At 44.8% G+C, this 19,068-nt stretch overlaps 1 protein-coding gene across 3 annotated transcripts in view; it reads left to right on the top strand.

The window, feature by feature from the left end:
- CACNA1D (calcium voltage-gated channel subunit alpha1 D) overlaps positions 1–19,068 on the top strand; it is a 318,421-nt gene that overhangs the window by 151,745 nt on the left and 147,608 nt on the right. For all 3 annotated transcript variants that reach the window (XM_065885465.1, XM_065885468.1, XM_065885466.1), the window contains exon 4: positions 12,829–12,968. In XM_065885465.1, the coding sequence (XP_065741537.1) occupies positions 12,829–12,968 (140 nt within the window). The remainder of the gene's footprint in view (positions 1–12,828; positions 12,969–19,068) is intronic.

Genomic DNA, 19,068 nt, shown 5'->3' with positions numbered 1-19,068 from the left:
TATTCATTCCACTTTAAACGTCTTCTCCATTACGGTGTACATTCCATGAAGATAGGCAAAAATTAATCGAATTCCTATAATTAGTGCTCAATTCATATTGTCAGCAGATTCCTCTAAGCAAATCCTCTGGAGAAATATTTTTATTCTGAGAAACAATTTCATCCAAGAGATAAGGTGACTTGTGTCACTGGTCTGCTTTCCTTCCACATTAGCTGTTAGAAATCTCAGAGACACATTAATAAAAATGTGTTCATGGTGCACATCTTTGTCATGATCTTATTCCCGTTTCATTTTATCTTCTTTTCCTTGTTAATTTTAATTTCTCATCTTATGACTTGTCCTAAATATTTAGACTTCCAGCTGATTTTAAAGATGCTCAGTGAGAAAACCACAAATCAGACGTACCTAAAAGTAGAGACAGAAAGTCCCCCGCGATCTTGCTTTCAGAGGCAAGCCTTTTCATTTTCAGGTGTCTGTGCTGCAGACTGGCTTATTAAGAGACTTCCTCAGACATCAAAGGGATCACGTTATTCGCATTATTCCTGTAGTAATGTATCATAGACATCCTTCCCTGCCCTTACATGTAGATCTCCCACTTTCTTTTAAACAGCCATCTAGGACTCTCTTACTCATTTACTTCAGATTTTTATATTCTTGCTGCCTAGAGTTCTTTTTCGGAGCGAGGCAGATACTAAATAAAAAGTTACCTTAAAAAGAACAGTAGAGGTTAGGAACTAACCCTAGCCACTTGACCAAGCAGAATCCCCTCTAGTGACTGCTTCCAGAGCCACCAGTTTTTCTGAGAATGGAATTGCTCGTAGAAAGCCTGTGAGGGTCTGAGCTTGGGGGATGGTGGCAGACACCCCTGCTGCACCCCCTTGCTGGCCACCCCAGCCCCGGCTTCTGGGAGCTGGTAAGTGACAGAAGAGGGAGAGGTTTGACTGGCAAGGCCAGATCAATGCGAGGGATGCTCCCCAGCTTGGAGTGGGTCTGCAGACACTCAGTTCTGCTTAGTCATGGCCTTGGGTATTGATTTCTACTTCAGGACCACAATTAGGTGGTGCCTGGTTTTTAACCCACCCAATGTCTTTTAAATTAACTTCATTTTACTTTCTAATACTAAAACAATGATGAATTACAGGCATGGAGTAATTAATCTTCTGAGTAAATGTATCACGTATTTTATCTCAGTTATAGACTCCACACTTTATGTATTTTTAAACACTGATTCATGACTTTATGAATTTATTCAGAAAGAAATGATCTATGTTCCTGTGGTCTCGTTACATTTACTGGAGAAGAGCTGACTGTGAATGAGGGTTGTTCATCCCAAAGACCGGTTTTTATGGTGGAGAGACACACCTAGTGAGCTGAATGGTGCCTGCTCCCCCAACCCACCTCTGCTGGCACGGTTGACACGTGGCCTGGGAGCTGGGCCCTGTTTCACCTCCTGAGTGTCCTGTTCTATGATGGGCCCTAGGCAGACTTTGCTGGACAGTCCAGGCGGTGTAGGAGCTGGGCTAGATGGGCGTCTGACTCCCTCAGAGAGGAGCAGGTGCTGAACCCGGTCCGGCCCCCTCTCGGGGAGGGGGAGATGCCTGCCCTGGGGGTGTGCAGACCTGCAGGGTGGGCAGCGAGCTGGGCCCTGGACCCAGTGCCCATGTAGCGAGTAGTTAGCAGGTGCTCTGTGCCAGGCCCTGTGCTGTTCCTGGGGCGTGGCCAGGCCAGGGAAGCGTGTAACACAGACGCACCAGTAAAGTGAGCCAGCGTCCATGGGTGTGTGCGCCACACGGACCCTGGCTCACGTGTTTTACGTGTGTTGCCTCATTCACATTCAACAACAAACCTGGCCCACTTCTGCCCTTCGTATTCTCACTTTATGAAGAAACAGCAGCAAGGAGGGGTCAGGTCACTTGCTTGAGTCCACAAAGCCAGTAAGGGGCAGATCTGGAAGGTGACCCCAGGCTCTTTGTCCTCTGGACAAGGTCAGAGTGCATCTGAACAGGTGACTGCAAATGTTCTTAAATGGGGCAGCACTGCCCACCAGGCACCAACACTATTACAGTCGGCAGCTCCGCCCCCAAGGTGCGTCCTCAGGCTGCTCCGTCCAAGTTGTCTGGATGACCCGAGGCTGAGGTCCTGGTGGAGCTCCATAAAAGCCCAGGTGACACTTGGCAGCCATGGGACTGGCAAGGAAGTATGCTTCCCCACCAGGTGGGTGCAGTAAGGTCTCTTCAAACCAGAGGGCACGGTTACTGCTCTCTGTTGTTCCTGTTGACTGTGACCCTCATACATGAATGGAAATAGTAATCCCGTCTTTGCCTGTCTTACTCCATAGTTTGAAGAATCAGTTGAGATGAGAGATAGGAACATGTTTCTTTTCTTAGATACTGTGTGCAGGTGTGCACATGGTGTGTTTATAGGGGTACAAATGAGCGTCGGGGGCGTGAAATGAGATTACACTTAGAATTCAGATGTCGGGAAATTTAACCGTAGACAGATGTGAAAGCCTGTTAATGGAGAAGAGGAATGACTGCTTTCTTGTCAGAATGAAGATGTTTGGTTTTAAACTTACTCAGTTCCTGCCATTTTGAAATGTTTGCCCATTTCTTTTCAGCCAAGGAAGTGAACATGTGGGAGCATTTGGTTCGTGTCAGGCAAATGAAGCAATACTAAGAAAAGACTTCTTTTATAGAATGATGGGGCTTGGTAGTTTTCACATGACCTGGGCCCATTAGATCCCAGGGAGGCAACAAGCTACTTTGATCAGCCCCACGCAGGGCACATAATCTCACTGCCGTTTACCTTGACCTGAGCTGTCAGAAGGGGATGTAAAGGCCTGGCACAGTTAAGAAAGACTAGCTCTGTACTTCCACCTAGGAGAGGCGAATGGATCTGGGCCTGGGTGTCAGAACTGCTGGTGGGGCTCCCTGACAGTGAGACAAGGTCTCCGCCCAGGTGCTCAGACATGCAGCATCGGGCTCTGCTTTTTTTCTCCTTTTTTTTGTGGATGATGCCATCTTGGCATTTATTGAGGCTAAGTGCTCATTTCTCTGCTCTGTACGGTGAGAGGTTCTGCAGAGGTAGATGCAATGGATCTTGCCCTCAAGGTAGTGACAATCTACAAATAATACAAGACGACACCTCATAGGTTCACCTGCCCAGCTTAGACCAAGAGCTCAGGAAAGCAGGGCAGTGCCTTGCCTCTCTGCTTTCTTTCATGGCCTCATACGTAGTTGGTGCTCGAGCATTTTTTTTTAAACATCTTTATTGGAATATAATTGCTTTACAATGTTCTGTTAGTTTCTGCTGTATAACAAAGTGAATCAGCTATATGTATACGTATATCCCCATATCCCCTCCCTCTTGCATTTCCCTCCCACCCTCCCTATCCCACCCCTCAAAGCACCAAGGTGATCTCCCTGTGCTATGCGGCTGCTTCCCACTAGCTAGCTATTTTACATTTGGTAATATATATAAGTCTATGCGACTCTCTTACTTCGTCCGAGCTTACCCTTCCCCCTCCCCGTGTCCTCAAGTCCATTCTCTACATCTGTGTCTTTATTCCTGTCCTGCCCCTAGGTTCATCAGAACCTTTTTTTTTTTTTTAAGATTCCATATACATGTGTTAGCATACAGTATTTGTTTTGCTCTTTCTGACTTACTTCACCCTGTATGACAGTCTCTAGGTCCATCCGCCTCACTACAAATAACGCAGTTTCATTTCTTTTTATGGCCGAGTAATATTCCATTGTATATATGTGCCACATCTTCTTTATCCGTTCATCTGTCGATGGACACTTAGGTTACTTCCATGTCCTGGCTGTTGTAAATAGAGCTGCAATGAACATTGTGGTACGTATCTCTCTTTTTTGTTTTTTACATCTTTATTGGAGTATAATTGCTTTACAGTGGTGCTCAAGCATTTGTTATGATTTACTTTCATGATTAACTACAGGTGGTGCAACTTTTAACTCTGGGGTGGCAAATAGTTTTGACTCACATGCCCACTCCAGTCTGGGAGTGATGCCTGATTGGGTACCGTGTGAAGCTGCGTTAGGGTGCAGTCGGAGGAGTGCTGGCTGGAGACCAGCGAGGGGTGTCTGCTGCAGGGGTGCCTGGGGAGCAGAGGCAGGAGGCACACAGCGGTCATTTGCCTTCCCCGATAAGTGCATCATGCTTTTGAAAGGGGGGTGGGCAGAAGAGCACTCAGGGGAAATGAAATGCCCCAGTCTTCTCTGAAAGGGTGGAGCAGGATTTAGATCAATAGGAAAAAAATGCTTTCAGGGACGGAGAAGAGCAGTGACAGAGACCAGAGGGTCCAGTGAGTGTGACGTATATGCAGGGTGTTATGGGAGCTGACAGACGGGAGCAGAGGGGGTCTTGGAGGAGGAAAGGGAGCTGGGTGGAACAGAGGCCCTGTGCCCGGCGGGGTAACACATCAGCTGTTTGCTGGTACGTAGAGCATGGACAGATTGTGTAGAGGTCCTTGGGGATGCCAGATGGGGGAATTGAGATGTGATACTGTCCTCTGCTTTTCAAGAAGCTTTCCCGAATGCTCCACACACAATTAGTTGCACCATCCCACATCTCCCCACAGGAGATTCCCAGTCCTCGGCTTTAGCTTTGATCGTCGTCTGCTCTGTCTAGAAATGTTTATGTATACATCAGCTGTCCTCCACCAGGACATGGACACTGTCTTAGCCATCTTTTATCTCCAGTGCTCAGGACCGCACCTGGTATGGAACGGATACCCAGTGAATACGGTTGAATTAAATTGAAATAGGGTGCCTGAAGTCCAAGCAAGGTGGGGTGGAGGTGGGCAGTGCCTTCGTGGTGAAGCTGGGTGAGGAGGTGTATGGCTGCCAACTATAGAATGTACCCACTACCAAGGAGTCCCAGGATGAGTGGGATGGGAAGCAAGCCAAGTCTGAGGCGTCAGGTTTTCAGGAGTGTGTAGAGTCCCAGAAACCAGTTGGAATTGAAGACAGCAACAGAGAATGGATGAGATGGAAGGAGGAAATCTGGAAAGCTGAGCCTAGATGAACTCCTAGAGGCAGTGACTTGCAGGGCTTATGGGTCCTGTGCACAGAGAACCATCGCTAAGCCTGTGGGTCAAAGGGAGTCATCCAAGGAGTTGAATCTCTTGAGAAGTGAGGAACTGCTGAAGATTCTCTTAGGTGCTTTGACTTTCAGAGAAGCAGAGTGATCCTGTAGGCCCCCGGTATCTAGTTAGGACTTTTGTTTGCAATTGACCAAAAACCGAACCTAAACTGGCTCAGTTTATTGGCTTTTGTAACTGAGAAGCCCAAAAGTGGGGGGAGAATTTTGCCTTCAGGTTCAGCTTGATCCAGGGGCTCATACAGTAGCATCAGAGCTAGGTGCTTTCCTCTGTCTGAGCTTCTCTGTCTTTCTGTTTGGCTCTCTCCTCATCTTTTGGCTTGGCTTCCCTAGGTGTTGGCTTTTCATCTTTATGTCCCCCTGGTAACTCTAGGCTTATAGCCTCTGAGAGCTAAGTCAAGCCAATGACAGAACTTCTGGCCTAGTGGCTGAGTGAAACCCAGGATTAGCTTTAACTGGACCTGGTTGGTGGGCATTGGGACACATGCCTATCCCTGAACCAGTAACCTGGGTCACATGCCAACCCCTGTGGCCCCTGGACTGAAAGTAGGAAAGGAGCAATTCTCAGAGGAAAGTCAGGGTGCTGTTACCCTGCGAGTCTTGCTGGGTGGCAAGAAGCATAGTGAGCCACCCCCTGCCAGCTGCTTGCTTTACCCCTGCAGCCAAGCAGCAGCTGCCTCTATGCTGCTGATAAGTGAGGCCACATCCAGCGAGAGTGCCCTGTCAGCTTCCTCTGCCCTCTTCCCATGGACCAGATGTCTTTGAAGTTGGTCTCCATGGAGTGGTCAGCCAGGCCACCTTCATTTGTCATCTCGGGTACATTCTGGACGGCATCCGGGGCAGTGGCCCTGCTTGGCCTGGGTGGTCACGGGATCACTGGGCTGGCGACGGTCCTATGAGGTTTCTGTCCCATCTGCCGGTCCTCCTACTGGGACTCCACTTCCAGAGCCCGGGAGTGCGGCCTTGCCCCTTCCTGTCCCGGTGGCCTTTGATGGTGAGTTTCTGATGGTTCACAGGGCTCTTTCCCACTACACTTAATCTGATTTTCACCATCACCTGAGTGGGCAAGGGTGAGTATCCTGGTTTTATGGATGAGGAAACTGAGAAGCCGAAGGGGCAAATAGCTTAGCCGAGTGCCACAAGAAAATGGGCTCACTCACATGTGCTCTACAATTTGTACTTAGAAACCAAAGGTGAAGAAGAAGGAAGGCATGCTGCCTATTCCGGCCAGTCTCTCCGTGTGAATGTGGCATCAGCTGCCCATTGGCGGCCCTCTACGTACATACTTCATTAATACCTGCAGAGGAAGGCGTTACCTCTGTTTACATCCCAGCAGTCTGAGCTGAGGCCGCCTGCTGCTCCCCATCCCGTGATCCCCGGCAGACTTTACTGGAGGTGGAATCACACATCAGAACCCTGTAAGAGTGGCCACAGCTCCTGAGGGCACCTCCTGGAATGTGTGAGGCAGCAGGTGGGAGGGTCCCTCGGGCAACCTCGGGTGACCTGGTCACCTGACAAGGCAATGGCTGCTCTTGGGTCTTGCTGCTCCTGGTTGGCTGTCCTCCCTGGGGTCCCTGGTCCCTCACACGGCTTCCCTCTGAAGCCTGAGTCTGGACATTGCTCATCAGGTCATAGAGAATTGTAATTTCACACTGGAAGACATCATCCATTCAGGCTTCTTGTTTTACAGGTGAGAAACAGAGACCCAGCCTTAGAACCTTACCTCCTCTCACTCCCACCCCCAAGTCCATGGTGTCCCTCTGTCCCTTCATCCTCCCCCTCCCCTCACACCTGTGCTCCTGCAGCCCTGGACCTCTCATCACCCTTGACTGATTTGCCCTTGTGGGTACTCCTCCCCCTGACTAGAGGTGGGGAGGCCGTGGGTGCAGAGCAGGAGCTGTGAGGCTCTTCCCAGGTGTTTAGCCATGGGCGTTTTCCTGGGACAGGGCCTGCAGTATTGTTATGGGTGGGATGTCTGTGTCCCGCCCCCCCTCCCCCGCCGGTGTTCATGTGTTCAAAGCTCAACCCCAGTGGAATGTTGTATGGAGGTGGGGCCTTTGGGAAGTGATTTGGGTTAGATTAGGTCTTGAGGGTGGGGCCCTCATGTTGGGATTAGTGCCCTGAGAAGAAGAGGAAGAGATCTCTCTCTCCGTGTGTATATTTCCACCAAGGAAAGGCCAGATGGGGACATCATGAGAAGTCAGCCATCTGCAAGCCAGGGAAAGGGCTCTCACCAGACATCAGATCAACTGGCACCTTGATCTTCCCAGCCTCCAGACTGTGAGAAATAAGCCTCTGTTTGTTTCAGCCACCCAGTCTATGGTATTTTGTTATGGCAGCCTGAGCTGACTAAAACAATTATGGAATGTCTTAGCAGGAAGGGCTATTGAATAATGTTTGGTCAAAACTTCTCATTTATTTCTTCATTTATAAATACTCAGTATCTATTTTTGTGACAGACTTGGGAATACAGTGACATATGAAATAGAAATGGTCTCTGATTTTATAAGAAATTATCATTTATTGGGAGAGACAAGTATCAAAGAGGTAGTTTTTTTTTTTTAATTAAAATTTTCCATTGTGAATAGGGCTATGCAGAAATATGGTGAGCTTTGACAGTGGGCCCAAATTTTGTCTGGGAGGTCAGCAAAGCTTTTGCTGAGAAAGTGTCATTGAAGCTGAGCCTCAAAGGACAAGTAGAACTTAGCCTGATGAAAAGGCGGGAATTGGTGGGGGTTGGGGTGGGGGGAGGCATTCTACAGCGAGGGAACCGGGCCAGCAGAACACAGATATAGCTCCAAGCCTTGCGTTCTCTCCACACCCCTGTGCTGGGCTTGTGCTACTGCCGTGTCAGGGTTGTGTGCTCACCAAAGAGGGGAGTGGACACACACGGGGGTAGGCACACCAGGTGGGTGAAGCAGCGTGGGCAGAGGCATGGAGAAGGGAAAGCATGGACTTGGGAACACACTGGGAGGGAGCAGCTCGGCCCATGATTTGGAGTGGACACTCCTGCAGGAGAGAAGCAAGCAAGCCAGAAGGTACAGAAGGGTGGAAGGTGAGGGCGTTCACCAGGGGCTCAGGCTGGGATTGAAAGAGAGGGCCTGTGAGACGTCGGGATCAGCTATTTATTGTCTCTACACTCTGACCATTGATTCCAGGTGTGTTATAGGCAGGGTTTTTGGTAACTTAGAAAGATTCCTACCCTGCCTGTTTTGCTTTTTGGTACATATTGCTAGAATCCCAAGTTCTCATGTTTGTATAGTCCCCTTTCAGTCTGGCTTTGTTGCTTAATTCCTTCTCTTTTTTTTCTTCTCTACCTCCTATTAGCACCTGTGAGTACTTTATGTGTGCCCTGTATGGTGCTGGATGCTGGGGTTTCAAAGACAGTAAGAGATGATCTCTGCCAATGGGGAGCCCGGGACTGCAGGACACAGAAGGGATATGTGTGTGGAGGGGAGACTCTGTACCTTCTGCCAGGGTGTACGCCAGGAGACCACTGCAAAGACTTGGGCCCTGTGGGTGGATGAGCAAAGCAGAGAGGTGAACCTTACATGGCTCATCAAGCCTTTGTTGATCTTTTGACAGCAGGCCGGGAGCTCTGTGAGGGTAGGGGTCAGGCTTTCTGAGGAGGACCCAGGTGCTCAGGGATAGATGGGTAGATGATGGATGGGTGGATGAATGGATGAACGGATGGATAGATTGATGGTGGTTGCATGGATGGATGAATGGATGGATAGATTGATGGTGGATGGATGGATGTTAGTACCACAGCACTAGTAAAGGGATGCTTAAAAATAGGACAGCTGCCAACCAAGTACAGTCAAAGATCCTGGCATCTCCTATTCCCTGCCGGTTGACACTTTCTGTTTCTCAAGGCTCTGTGAGGGATTAACTGGTTTAGAGACTCTTGGTTTAGAGCCTCTCGGTTTAGAGCCTCTCCTGTTTGGTGAAACTTCACTGTTTAAAGAAGATAAATCAGGTTGCAGAATTTGATTTTAAGCCTTTATTTCTCTAGTGACTTGAGTCTCATGGGGGACTTTTCATCCACATAATAGGGTGGTCTCTGGTGAAGAACTGGTGCTTTCTTAAAAGATGGTTTGCTGGCCCTGCCCACCCAGGATCCCTTGCTAGTGAGACGGATCCCTGCTGGTGGCTGCTTGAGTGTGCCTGGCAAATGCAGGGAGACTGGGGTGCAGGAATCATGTACTCTTTTTGTTTAGCCTGGGCTAGGGCTTTTAAGGTGCAGTCCCTGCCCAGGGGCCACCTCATTTCATATTCAGTTCTTGAGGGCCCTTGCTCGCCTCTTTTCAGCCATCCCATCCCTTCATCCTTTCTGTGGTTTCTTCCATCCCAGCTGCTGACTCCGTATCTTTTCTGTGCGACGTCTCACGGTCCTTCAGCCAGTTGCACGTTCCCAGCCCACCCTGCAAGGAACCTGACTTTTTGGCGGCTTCCTTTCAGATCACTAACCCAACATTCTTTTCTCAAATGAACGATCCTCTTGTGAAGTAATTACCTCCCCTTCCCATGATTGTTGTTTTGCAAGATTTTTTTTTTTTAACACTACATTTGCTTAAATGTGGAGGTGTATTTGTTTTACTGGAGTCCTTTTTTTTTTTTTTTTTTCTGTGGTACGCGGGCCTCTCACTGTTGTGGCCTCTCCCATTGTGGAGCACAGGCTCCGGACGCGCAGGCTCAGCGGCCATGGCTCACGGGCCCAGCCGCTCCGCGGCACGTGGGATCTTCCCGGACTGGGGCACGAACCCGTGTCCCCTGCATCGGCAGGCAGACTCTCAACCACTGCGCCACCAGGGAAGCCCTGGAGTCTTTTTAAATGGCAGGACTGGGGACCAAGATGACACTGGCTTCTGGGCAGACTGGTCTGTCGTGCTCTCCAGGCTGTGGTTGTTCACCTGGCACCATGGTAGAGTCTCTGTAAGGAAGAATCATGTTACAGCAAGGTTATATTTCTTATAGTCAATTCCATCAAGTAATGCACTGAGGATTTTGGAAAGAGAAACCAACGTCTTCAAAAAGGAGAGAGAGGAGGATGAGAGAAGGGGATTAAAGATCCCTAAACAATTCAGTTGCATGAATGGCCCTTGTATTATTGTGGCAAAATTACTTGTAAGTAAACGCTAAAGAGGAAAAACAAGCTGTGTTTGGTAGGTGTACTCTCTGTTCCCTGTCTTGTTTGTCTGCTCTGCACTATAGCGCTGTGTTGATATAACTGCTATGAATATTGATGGCAGCAAAAGCCTTTTTTTCCCCGTCTGGCCCGGTAAATAAAGCAGAAAGGATAAAACGGGAAGAGGAATTGTAAAATCCACGTGCTGTTTCCAGCTTACCTTGTTCTCTTACAACTCTAACTCGCAAAAACATGTTGACGATCTACCTTTGGTGGTCAGGGTCTAATTTGAGTACAGCAGATTGGTTTATTCAGGGATTTTTTGCTTCTTGTTAAAGCAACAGCGTGGCTTTTCCTTTTAGCTCTCCAAGTTAGCGTCACTGCCTCATTGAAGCTTTCCTGGATCTCTCCTCTGTAGCTAGTAGCAAAGTCAGTCTCTATTCCTCAGAATATCCACAGTGGCCTGAGTGCACCTCTCGTGGGAACCCACCACACAGGGATGTGGCAGTGAACGGGAAGACGAGCCCTTGCTCTCACGAGGCTCACAAGGAGTGCAGAGAGTAAACAGAGGAGTCCTTGGAGGTCTGCGTGTGGCACGAGGGGGCACGCACGCTGCTACTCTGGGAGGTTTCAGCGGCTCACCCCAGCCTGGAGGGTGTGGCTGGCTGTGCGGAGGGAGTAGGTCTTGGTCCGAGAAGGCCTCGCAGCCTGCTGAGGGGTGCGGGGTGCATGGGATGAGATGAGCCAGGCTGAGAGCAGGACCTGATGGCAGACCTGGACGAAGCGTGAGTGTGGAGGTTGGGGATGAGCTAGGCTTTTAAAATTGAAAACACATTGACTCTGGCTAAGTGGCACCACAGAGGAATGTATTAGACTGCTAGGATGGTGTTCTGAGGATCAAGGGGTACTCTGGGGGCACGTTAGGAATGACAGGGACGTGGGGGGGAAGAACCGATGAACTGGCTTTTCAATGTGACCAGTGGGGAGTCGATAATGGGGGTAAAGCCTGGGGTACTGCCGGGGTTAGATGGTTTCCCTGCTGGTAAAGAGGAAGGATGCAGTGGTAAGACTCGGTGAAGTCCCACCCGGGACTGGGACTCGTCTGCGATGGAGGGGTGGCACTCTGGCGGCGGACGGCTAGACCCCAGGGTGGCTTAGGCAAAAAAGTGCTCACATGGAACAAAGCAAGTCCTTGCAAGGGAGAAGTGGTCTCACCCTTTGGCCTTATCAGAGGGCAGAACTGCTTATGAAGGTGCAGAGCTGCTCTTTGTCAGTTCCCTCTCCTGGGATGTCCTCTGTGTACCACAACTGAACCCCTACCTCTTGCACCAGACTAAACCTTTCGAAGATAGGACCACAGTGGAGCCATTTTTCTTACCTTGGCTCCTGGTGTGGGGCCCATCGCGCAGAAGAGGTGCTCACTAAGCATTTCCTGAGCCAAATTTATTCGCCCCCTTGCACCAAGCATCTTAATAAATGAATTCTGTGACTTCCATTTTCCTGAGGCATTTGTAACTTTCCTCAGGTCTCACAGAGGGGAATTAATATCAGCAGAGGACTTTATGGCCTGTATGGGACAGTTTTAATTACTTACGAGTTTTCATTTAGTTATTATTTCAGTAGCTTTTTGCCAGCAAATGCCTCTTGTAAAATTAATCGCACACATCTCAGTGGTCTATATTTCTATTGAAACCAGAGCTGTATAAAGAAAACCTTTGTAAAAGAGGAAAGAGCCAACATTTTTAGACCTGCTGATGGATGCATTTTCTCCAGCTCATGGAATCGCATGAGATGGAACTGGAAAGGTCCTAAGAGCCCTCTAGCCTGAGGGTGGCATCTCGGAGGTCTGTGGCAGTCAGATGGGAGTGGCTGCTGAGTCTGGAAGAAAAGGAGGATTCAGGGGCTGAGTCCAGGCTCCCTGGGAACGTGCGTGGTGACCCATCAGTAGTGTCAGCTGGGAGAGGCGGCACGCCAGCAAGGAGGCTGTGGGCTTGCCGTCCTGAATCCCCTCCCCTTACTGTGCAGGTGAGGAAACTTAGGTCCAAGGGGTTGGAGGGACTTGCCGAGGTCACCTTGCTGCTCAGTGACAAAGACGATCCTGACTTAGAAGTCAGATGGAAACCCGAGAGGAAGAGAGGGTCAAAGCAGACGCAATTTGCTTTCTTCCAAAGGATATTCTGTTCAAAGCCCTATGGGAACCTTTGTTGCATCCTTGTGCTTTTCTGGGCCTGATTTGGCAATCTTGGGAGGAAAACACGCTGTATTTTGCAAATGTGTGCAAATAACAAACGTGCTGTTATGTCCTAGGCAGAGTCACTGCACACACATCAAGGCAGGTTGCAAAGTGCAGTAATATAGCCACTGATGAAAAGTGTTTTACACTTAGTTGCTTATGAGAAATTCAGTGTTAGAATTAAAATGCCTTCTTGCTCCAGGTGCAGTGTTAATTGTTCCATTTCTCATAATAAAACTTTGCTTGGAGAAAAATGTTTATATCTCTGAGATACTGATCTAATCCCTGTTTCTTTTCTTCTTCCCCATCCCCCCGCTTTTTAAAATTTCTTTGTTTCTCTTCACAGGAAAAAGTAGAATATGCCTTCCTGATTATTTTTACAGTCGAAACATTTTTGAAGATTATAGCGTATGGATTATTGCTACATCCTAATGCTTATGTTAGAAATGGATGGAATTTACTGGATTTTGTTATAGTAATAGTAGGGTAAGTCCCTTTTATTTGAAGAATTTTTTTTTTTTTGGGAAAATGGGAGGTGGGGAGTAACAGAAAACAGTATTTTAAAGGAACAGGGTTGGTCCTTCGTGCCAGTGATTGCTGCCAGAACGTGTCAGGAGTTCTTTGAAGCCTGATGATGCTGCTGTCGGTCTCTGGGCAGAAACCAATGTGAAATTCTCTTGTTGGTACTCCCTCTTTCAATAACGTGTTAAGGAAGGAAGTTTAAGCTCAGCTTGTGATGTGACAGGGTTCATCTTACAGGGCCTTGGGCCTCCACAAATAGGCCAGCCCTGCTGGTGTTTTGAGTCCAACGTGTACAGCTCTTGTGCTTAACACCCCATTAAGTTAAAAAACCAAAATAAAACAGTAAAAAAGTAATAAATCCTTCATAGCAGTGAGGTACTCTATTTAACATCCCTTGAGGAAAGCTATTAATTTTTTCTGCTGAGTTGGGAGAAAAGATGTGGCATTGCTACTATCCCATTTCACATAACAAAACAAGCGTTTGAAAAATATCAGATATCCGACATGAAATGAAATAAACCAGAAAATGCAAAGAATCAGGCCTTCTCCCCGAATCCTGTCACAGGAAGAAGACACCAACAGTTTCAGTTAAAGGAGAATGTTAAAATAAAAAACAGTGGAAAAAAAAAAAAAAAAAAAGAAAAACAGTGGCCTGTGTTATTCTGGTCCTTCAACACCTGGAAATGTTTCCAGCAAGAGAAAATGAATCAGTGTCGGAGGAATGCTGGGTCTTTGGACCAAATACCCACATAGGAAAATAAGATCTATTCCTTTGCTGAGTCTTAGCTGCCTAGCTGTAAAATGGGTTGCTCCTAAAATTATATTTTCTCCTATATAGAGAGAATGTTAAATGGCCTTTCTGTTTTTATCTCCATGACTTCACTCAAACGGCTTCTGCAGTTGAGCAAGGTGATTTTTCTTTTGGCTTATTCTTTATCATGAATCCTTTAGCTTTTCATGGGAGACTAATACTGCTGGATATTGGGAGACGGAGATAAAGTTTGAGCCTGTTCTTTCAAACCTAGGAAGTTAAAGTGGGATCCAGAGTGGTAGCCCAACAGCATGATTAGACTTACAGAGAAAAATGTTAACTTTTGCAAAAACCACCCCAGTACATTGGACTCTGAGGTATTGTGGCAAAGGTAGTGCAGCATGAACTAAAATGAAGATATGTATCGTACCTTCCTGTATTTGATGAACTTTAACAAGGAGTGGCAAGCAGGAGCCTTACAGGTCTCTTGGTTCTGGAATAATCTTGCTGTGACTCTCCTGACTCTGGACTTCCTGTTCAGCTAGAGTGTGGAGCTGCTCCATTTCTTTTGTCTGTACCCTACAAATTATCTTTCTGTCTGGAGGCATTTTTCAGATTATCATACAGCACAAAGACAGGGAACCAAGAAGAGTGCGGTAGTCTCATTGAGTTGGAGAGACAGAGACGAGTTCAGGGAGGCTGAGGTGGCTGAAATTTGAGAGGCATGATATGGGAGCAGCGAGGGAGATATTGAGAGAAAGAGGTCTGTAAGTATGCCTTGGGGTCGTCTTGAGTTTTGGCTAAAGACTAAGCTACCCTACGTGGGATGATAGTCCATAAGGCCAGGCAAAGATTACGACTAGGGGAAAAAGAAAATCTGGGGGGCTATAGCTGACTAATAACTAGGACTCACATAGGTCTTTGAGTTGTTCAAGTTATGACCAACCAGAGTGGAAAGACCTCGTTGAACAACCTGGACTGTCAGTAGAGACCCCAGAAGGGCCATTAGTAGTACAGGCTAACTAACTCTAGAGCAGGGATTGGCAAACTGTGGTAAGTGGGCCAAATTCAGCCTGCTACCAAGTTTTGTAAAGTTTTATTGTAACACAGTCACAAGCATTTGTTTACATAGTTGAGTTGTGTGGTTTAGGTCCACAAAGCCTAAAATATTTACTGTCTGGGCCCTTACAAAACAATTTTGCCAACTCTTGTTCTAGAGTAAAAACCATCTGGAACCCTTACTAATAATATTTGAAAAGAAGCCTGAAAAGGAGCAAACTGACATGCAAGTAACTTAAGTGCCTGCCAAAGCAAAACTCAACACTCTTTAAAGGAAGACAACAAAATCCAGATAATTAAAGTGTTCAGCATCCAGTCAGATATTACTAGACATGTGAAGAATTGTGACCCATAATCAGCAGGAAACTCCATCAACAGGAACAGGCCTAGAAATGACAGACATGGTGGGATTAGTGGAGAATTCCTTTACAGGACTTTTAAAACTGCTATTATAAATATGTTTATGGACCTAAAAGGAATATATGACTACAGTGAGAAAAGATGGGACAATGTAAAAAAAAGAACCAAATGGAACTTTGAGAGCTGGAAAACATATCTGAAATGAAAAATTCCCTGGATTGGCCTAACAGCAGATTAGACTCAATAGAAGAAAATAATCAAGGAATTTGAAGATATAGGAGTAATACAAAGAATAATGATGGAAAATAAATGAATACCACCTTGGTGACCTGTGGGGCAATATCAAGTAATCTAACATACATATATTTGGAGTCCCAGAAGATAGGAGATAGAAGGGAGACAGAAAAAAATATTTGAAGAAATAGTCCAAAATTTCTAAATGTGATGAAAAATATAAACTCACAAATCCAAGAAGCTCAACAAAGCCCGAGCAAAGTAAACATGAAGAAAGCTATATCAAGGCACATCACGATCATAAATTGCTCAAAAGCAAAGATAAAGAGAAAATCTTAAAAGTAGAGAAGAAGCCAAGCAATTCTGCAAGCAACTGTGCAAGCCAGAAGACAATTGACATTTTTAAAGTGCTAGGGGACGATGCCCACGTAGAACTCTTATTCAATGAAGATATCTTTAAAAATTGAAGAACGAAAGAAAATTTCCAGACAAACCACAGCTGAGAATTCATCAGGAGACCTGCACCTTAACAAATGTTAAAGGAATTTCTTCACACTGAAGGAAAATGACAATAGATAGAAGCGTGGATCTATACAAAAGAAATGAAGAATGCCAGAAAGGATGAGTGCATGTGTAAATATAAAAACATTTTTCTCATTTTAAAATCTTTTAAAAGTAATTGATTATTTAAAGCAAAAATAACAGCAGTGTATTGGGGGGTTTATAACATCTATAAAAGTAAAATATATGACAACAGTAGCACAAAGGACAGAAACAAGGAAATAGCCATATACTATAGGAAGGTGCTTTGCAGTTGGTGGAGTTATTTGAAGGTAGACCATGAGAAGTTAAAGATGTATATTGTAAACCCTAGAGCACAGGCCAGCAAACTTCAGCCCATAGAACAAGAAGAGTTTATTGCCTCCCCTGCCCCCCAACGCTGACAAAGTATTTTATTGTCTGCTTTAGCAGATTAAGTTTTATTGGAAGACAGGCACACTCACTAATGTTTATGGCTATTTGGTGTTAGGATGGAAAAGTTGACTACTTGTGACAGAGACCCTATGGCCTGCAATTCCTAAAATAGTTACTATCTGGTGCTCTACAGAAAACTTTTGCTGACACTTGATCTAGAGGAGACACTAGAAAAATAAAGTGGTATAGTTAATAAGTCTGTATTGGAGATTAAATGGAATTTTTTTAAATCTCAATTTTTTAAAAAAGCAGGGAAGACAGGAACAATGGACAGGGAAAATAGAAAACAAATAACAAGATGGTAGATTTAAACTCACCCTTATTTAAAATCCACCCTTACTTAAAATCCAGAGGTTATCAGATTTTATATGTGTATAAAAACAACACTCAACTCTATAGTGTCTGTAAGAAACATAATTTGTAAAGACGTAAATAATTTGAAAGTAAAAGGACAGAAAAATATATATCATGCAAAACTAATCAAAAGAAAGCTATATTAATAACCAACAAAGTAGACTTCAGAAAAGGGACTATTATCAAGGATAAAGAAAGACACTTTATGATGATAAAGGTGTCATTTCATGAAGATGATGTAATAATCCTAAGTGTGTATATATACACACACACACGTGTGTGTGTGTGTGCCTGTATCTATGCATACATACACACAATAGCAGATCTTCAAAATATACGAAGCAGAACCTGACAGAACTGAAAGGGGGAATAGACAAATCTTCAGTTGTACATTTTAATACCCCTCCTTGAGGAGTGTTGATAGAACATCTAGTCAGAAAATCACTAAGGATATAGGGAGATTTGAACAGTACCATCAACCAATTTGACTTAATTGACTTCTTTAGAACACTGTACCCAACAAGAGCAGAATACACATTCTTTTCTCACGCGTATGGAACATTCGGCAAGAAAGACATATTCTGGGCCATAAAACAAGTTTCAGTGAATTTAAGAAGATTAAAATCATATTAAATTATATGTTTTGAATGAATTTAGCAATGTTTCTGGATAAAAGGTCAGTATAAAAAAGCATGTGAATTTCTATATATTAGTCATGAACAATTTGAAAATAAAATGTTAATGACATTATTATTTACTATGGCATCAAAAACCATGAACTATTTAGGGATAAATAGTACACTGAAAATGACTAAACCTGCTGAGAGAAATTAAAGAAGACTTAAATACATAGAATGATGTACCATGTTCATGGACTGGAAGACTCAGTATTGTTGGAATATCAGTTCTTCCCAAATTGAGGTATAGATTGAATCCTAATCTAAATCCCAGTAAGATTGTTGTAGAGATGGACAGATTTATTCAAAAATTTATATGGAAATTAGAGAGGCTCTAGACTAGCCAAAGAAATCTGTAAGAACAAATCTGGAACCTGATTTTAAGACTTCCTATAAAGCTACAGTAGTCAGGACAGTGTGATATTAGAGTAAGGAATAGACATAAAGATCAATGGGACAGAATAGGGAGTCTAGAAATAAACCCATATGGATGTGATCAATTGTTTTTAGACAGAGGTGCCTTGATGACTCAATGGGTTGAGGAAACATTTTTCAACACATAGCACTGGAACAGCTATTTATCCATATGAAAAAGAAGACTCTCCATTCTTACCTCATACCGTATACAAATATTACCTTAAAATGAATCATAGCCCTATATTTAAAACTATAACATTTCCAGGAGAAAATCTTTATGACTTTGGGGTAGGCAGAGATTTCTTATGACCCAAAAAGCACTTGGCATAAAAGAAATAATTGAAATTTTGAACCTTATCAAAATTTAAAACTTTTCTTCAAAGGAGACACTGTGAAGAAAATGAAAAGATAAGGCACAGATTGGGAAATAATATTCCCAATACATATATTTGTATTCCCAATACATACCAAGGACTTGTATTCAGAATTTATAAAGAACTCTTATAACTCAAGGAGATGACCCAGAACGTAAATGGGAAAAAAATTTGAATAGGTCTTCACAAAAGAAGATACGTAAATGGTCAACAAGTACCTGAAAAGATGTTCAATGTCATTGGTAATTAGAGAAGTGCCAATTAAAACAACAGTGACATAGCACTACATACCCACTAGTATTAGTAAAAAGACCAAGGATACCAGATTTTAACCAAAATATGGAGCAACTGGAACTCTTACACACTGCTTATAGAAATGGAAAATGGTACTATCACTTTGGAAAAGTTTGCCAGTTTCTTACAGTGTTAACCATACACTAACCATATGACCTATTACCAGGACTATCCTGGGTACTTACCCAAAATAAATGAGAATACATGTTCACGAAGAGACTTCATTCACAATAGAGAAAAACTGGTAACGACCCAAGTATTCCTCAACAGGTGAATGGATAAACTCATTGTGGTATGTTCATACAGTGGGATATCAGTCAACAATAAAAAGAAATGAACTGCTGATAAATGTAACAGCTTGGATGAATCTCAAAACCATAGAGAACAAAAAAAGATAAACAAAAAGGAGAACATGTTGTATGACTCCATTTAAGATTCTAGAAAAGGAAAAAACAACCTAAAGTGATAAACCAGATAAAGTCAGTGGATACCTGAGGCTGAGCTGGGGATGACTGTAGGAGGCATGAGAGAACTGTTTGAGATATTGGGAAGGCTCTCTGTCTTGGTTG

The sequence above is a fragment of the Phocoena phocoena genome, chromosome 10, assembly GCF_963924675.1.
Source record: "Phocoena phocoena chromosome 10, mPhoPho1.1, whole genome shotgun sequence".
NCBI lineage: Eukaryota > Metazoa > Chordata > Mammalia > Artiodactyla > Phocoenidae > Phocoena > Phocoena phocoena.
The sequence above is the reverse complement of the archived record's forward strand: the minus strand, read 5'-3'. Positions and strand labels throughout refer to the sequence as shown.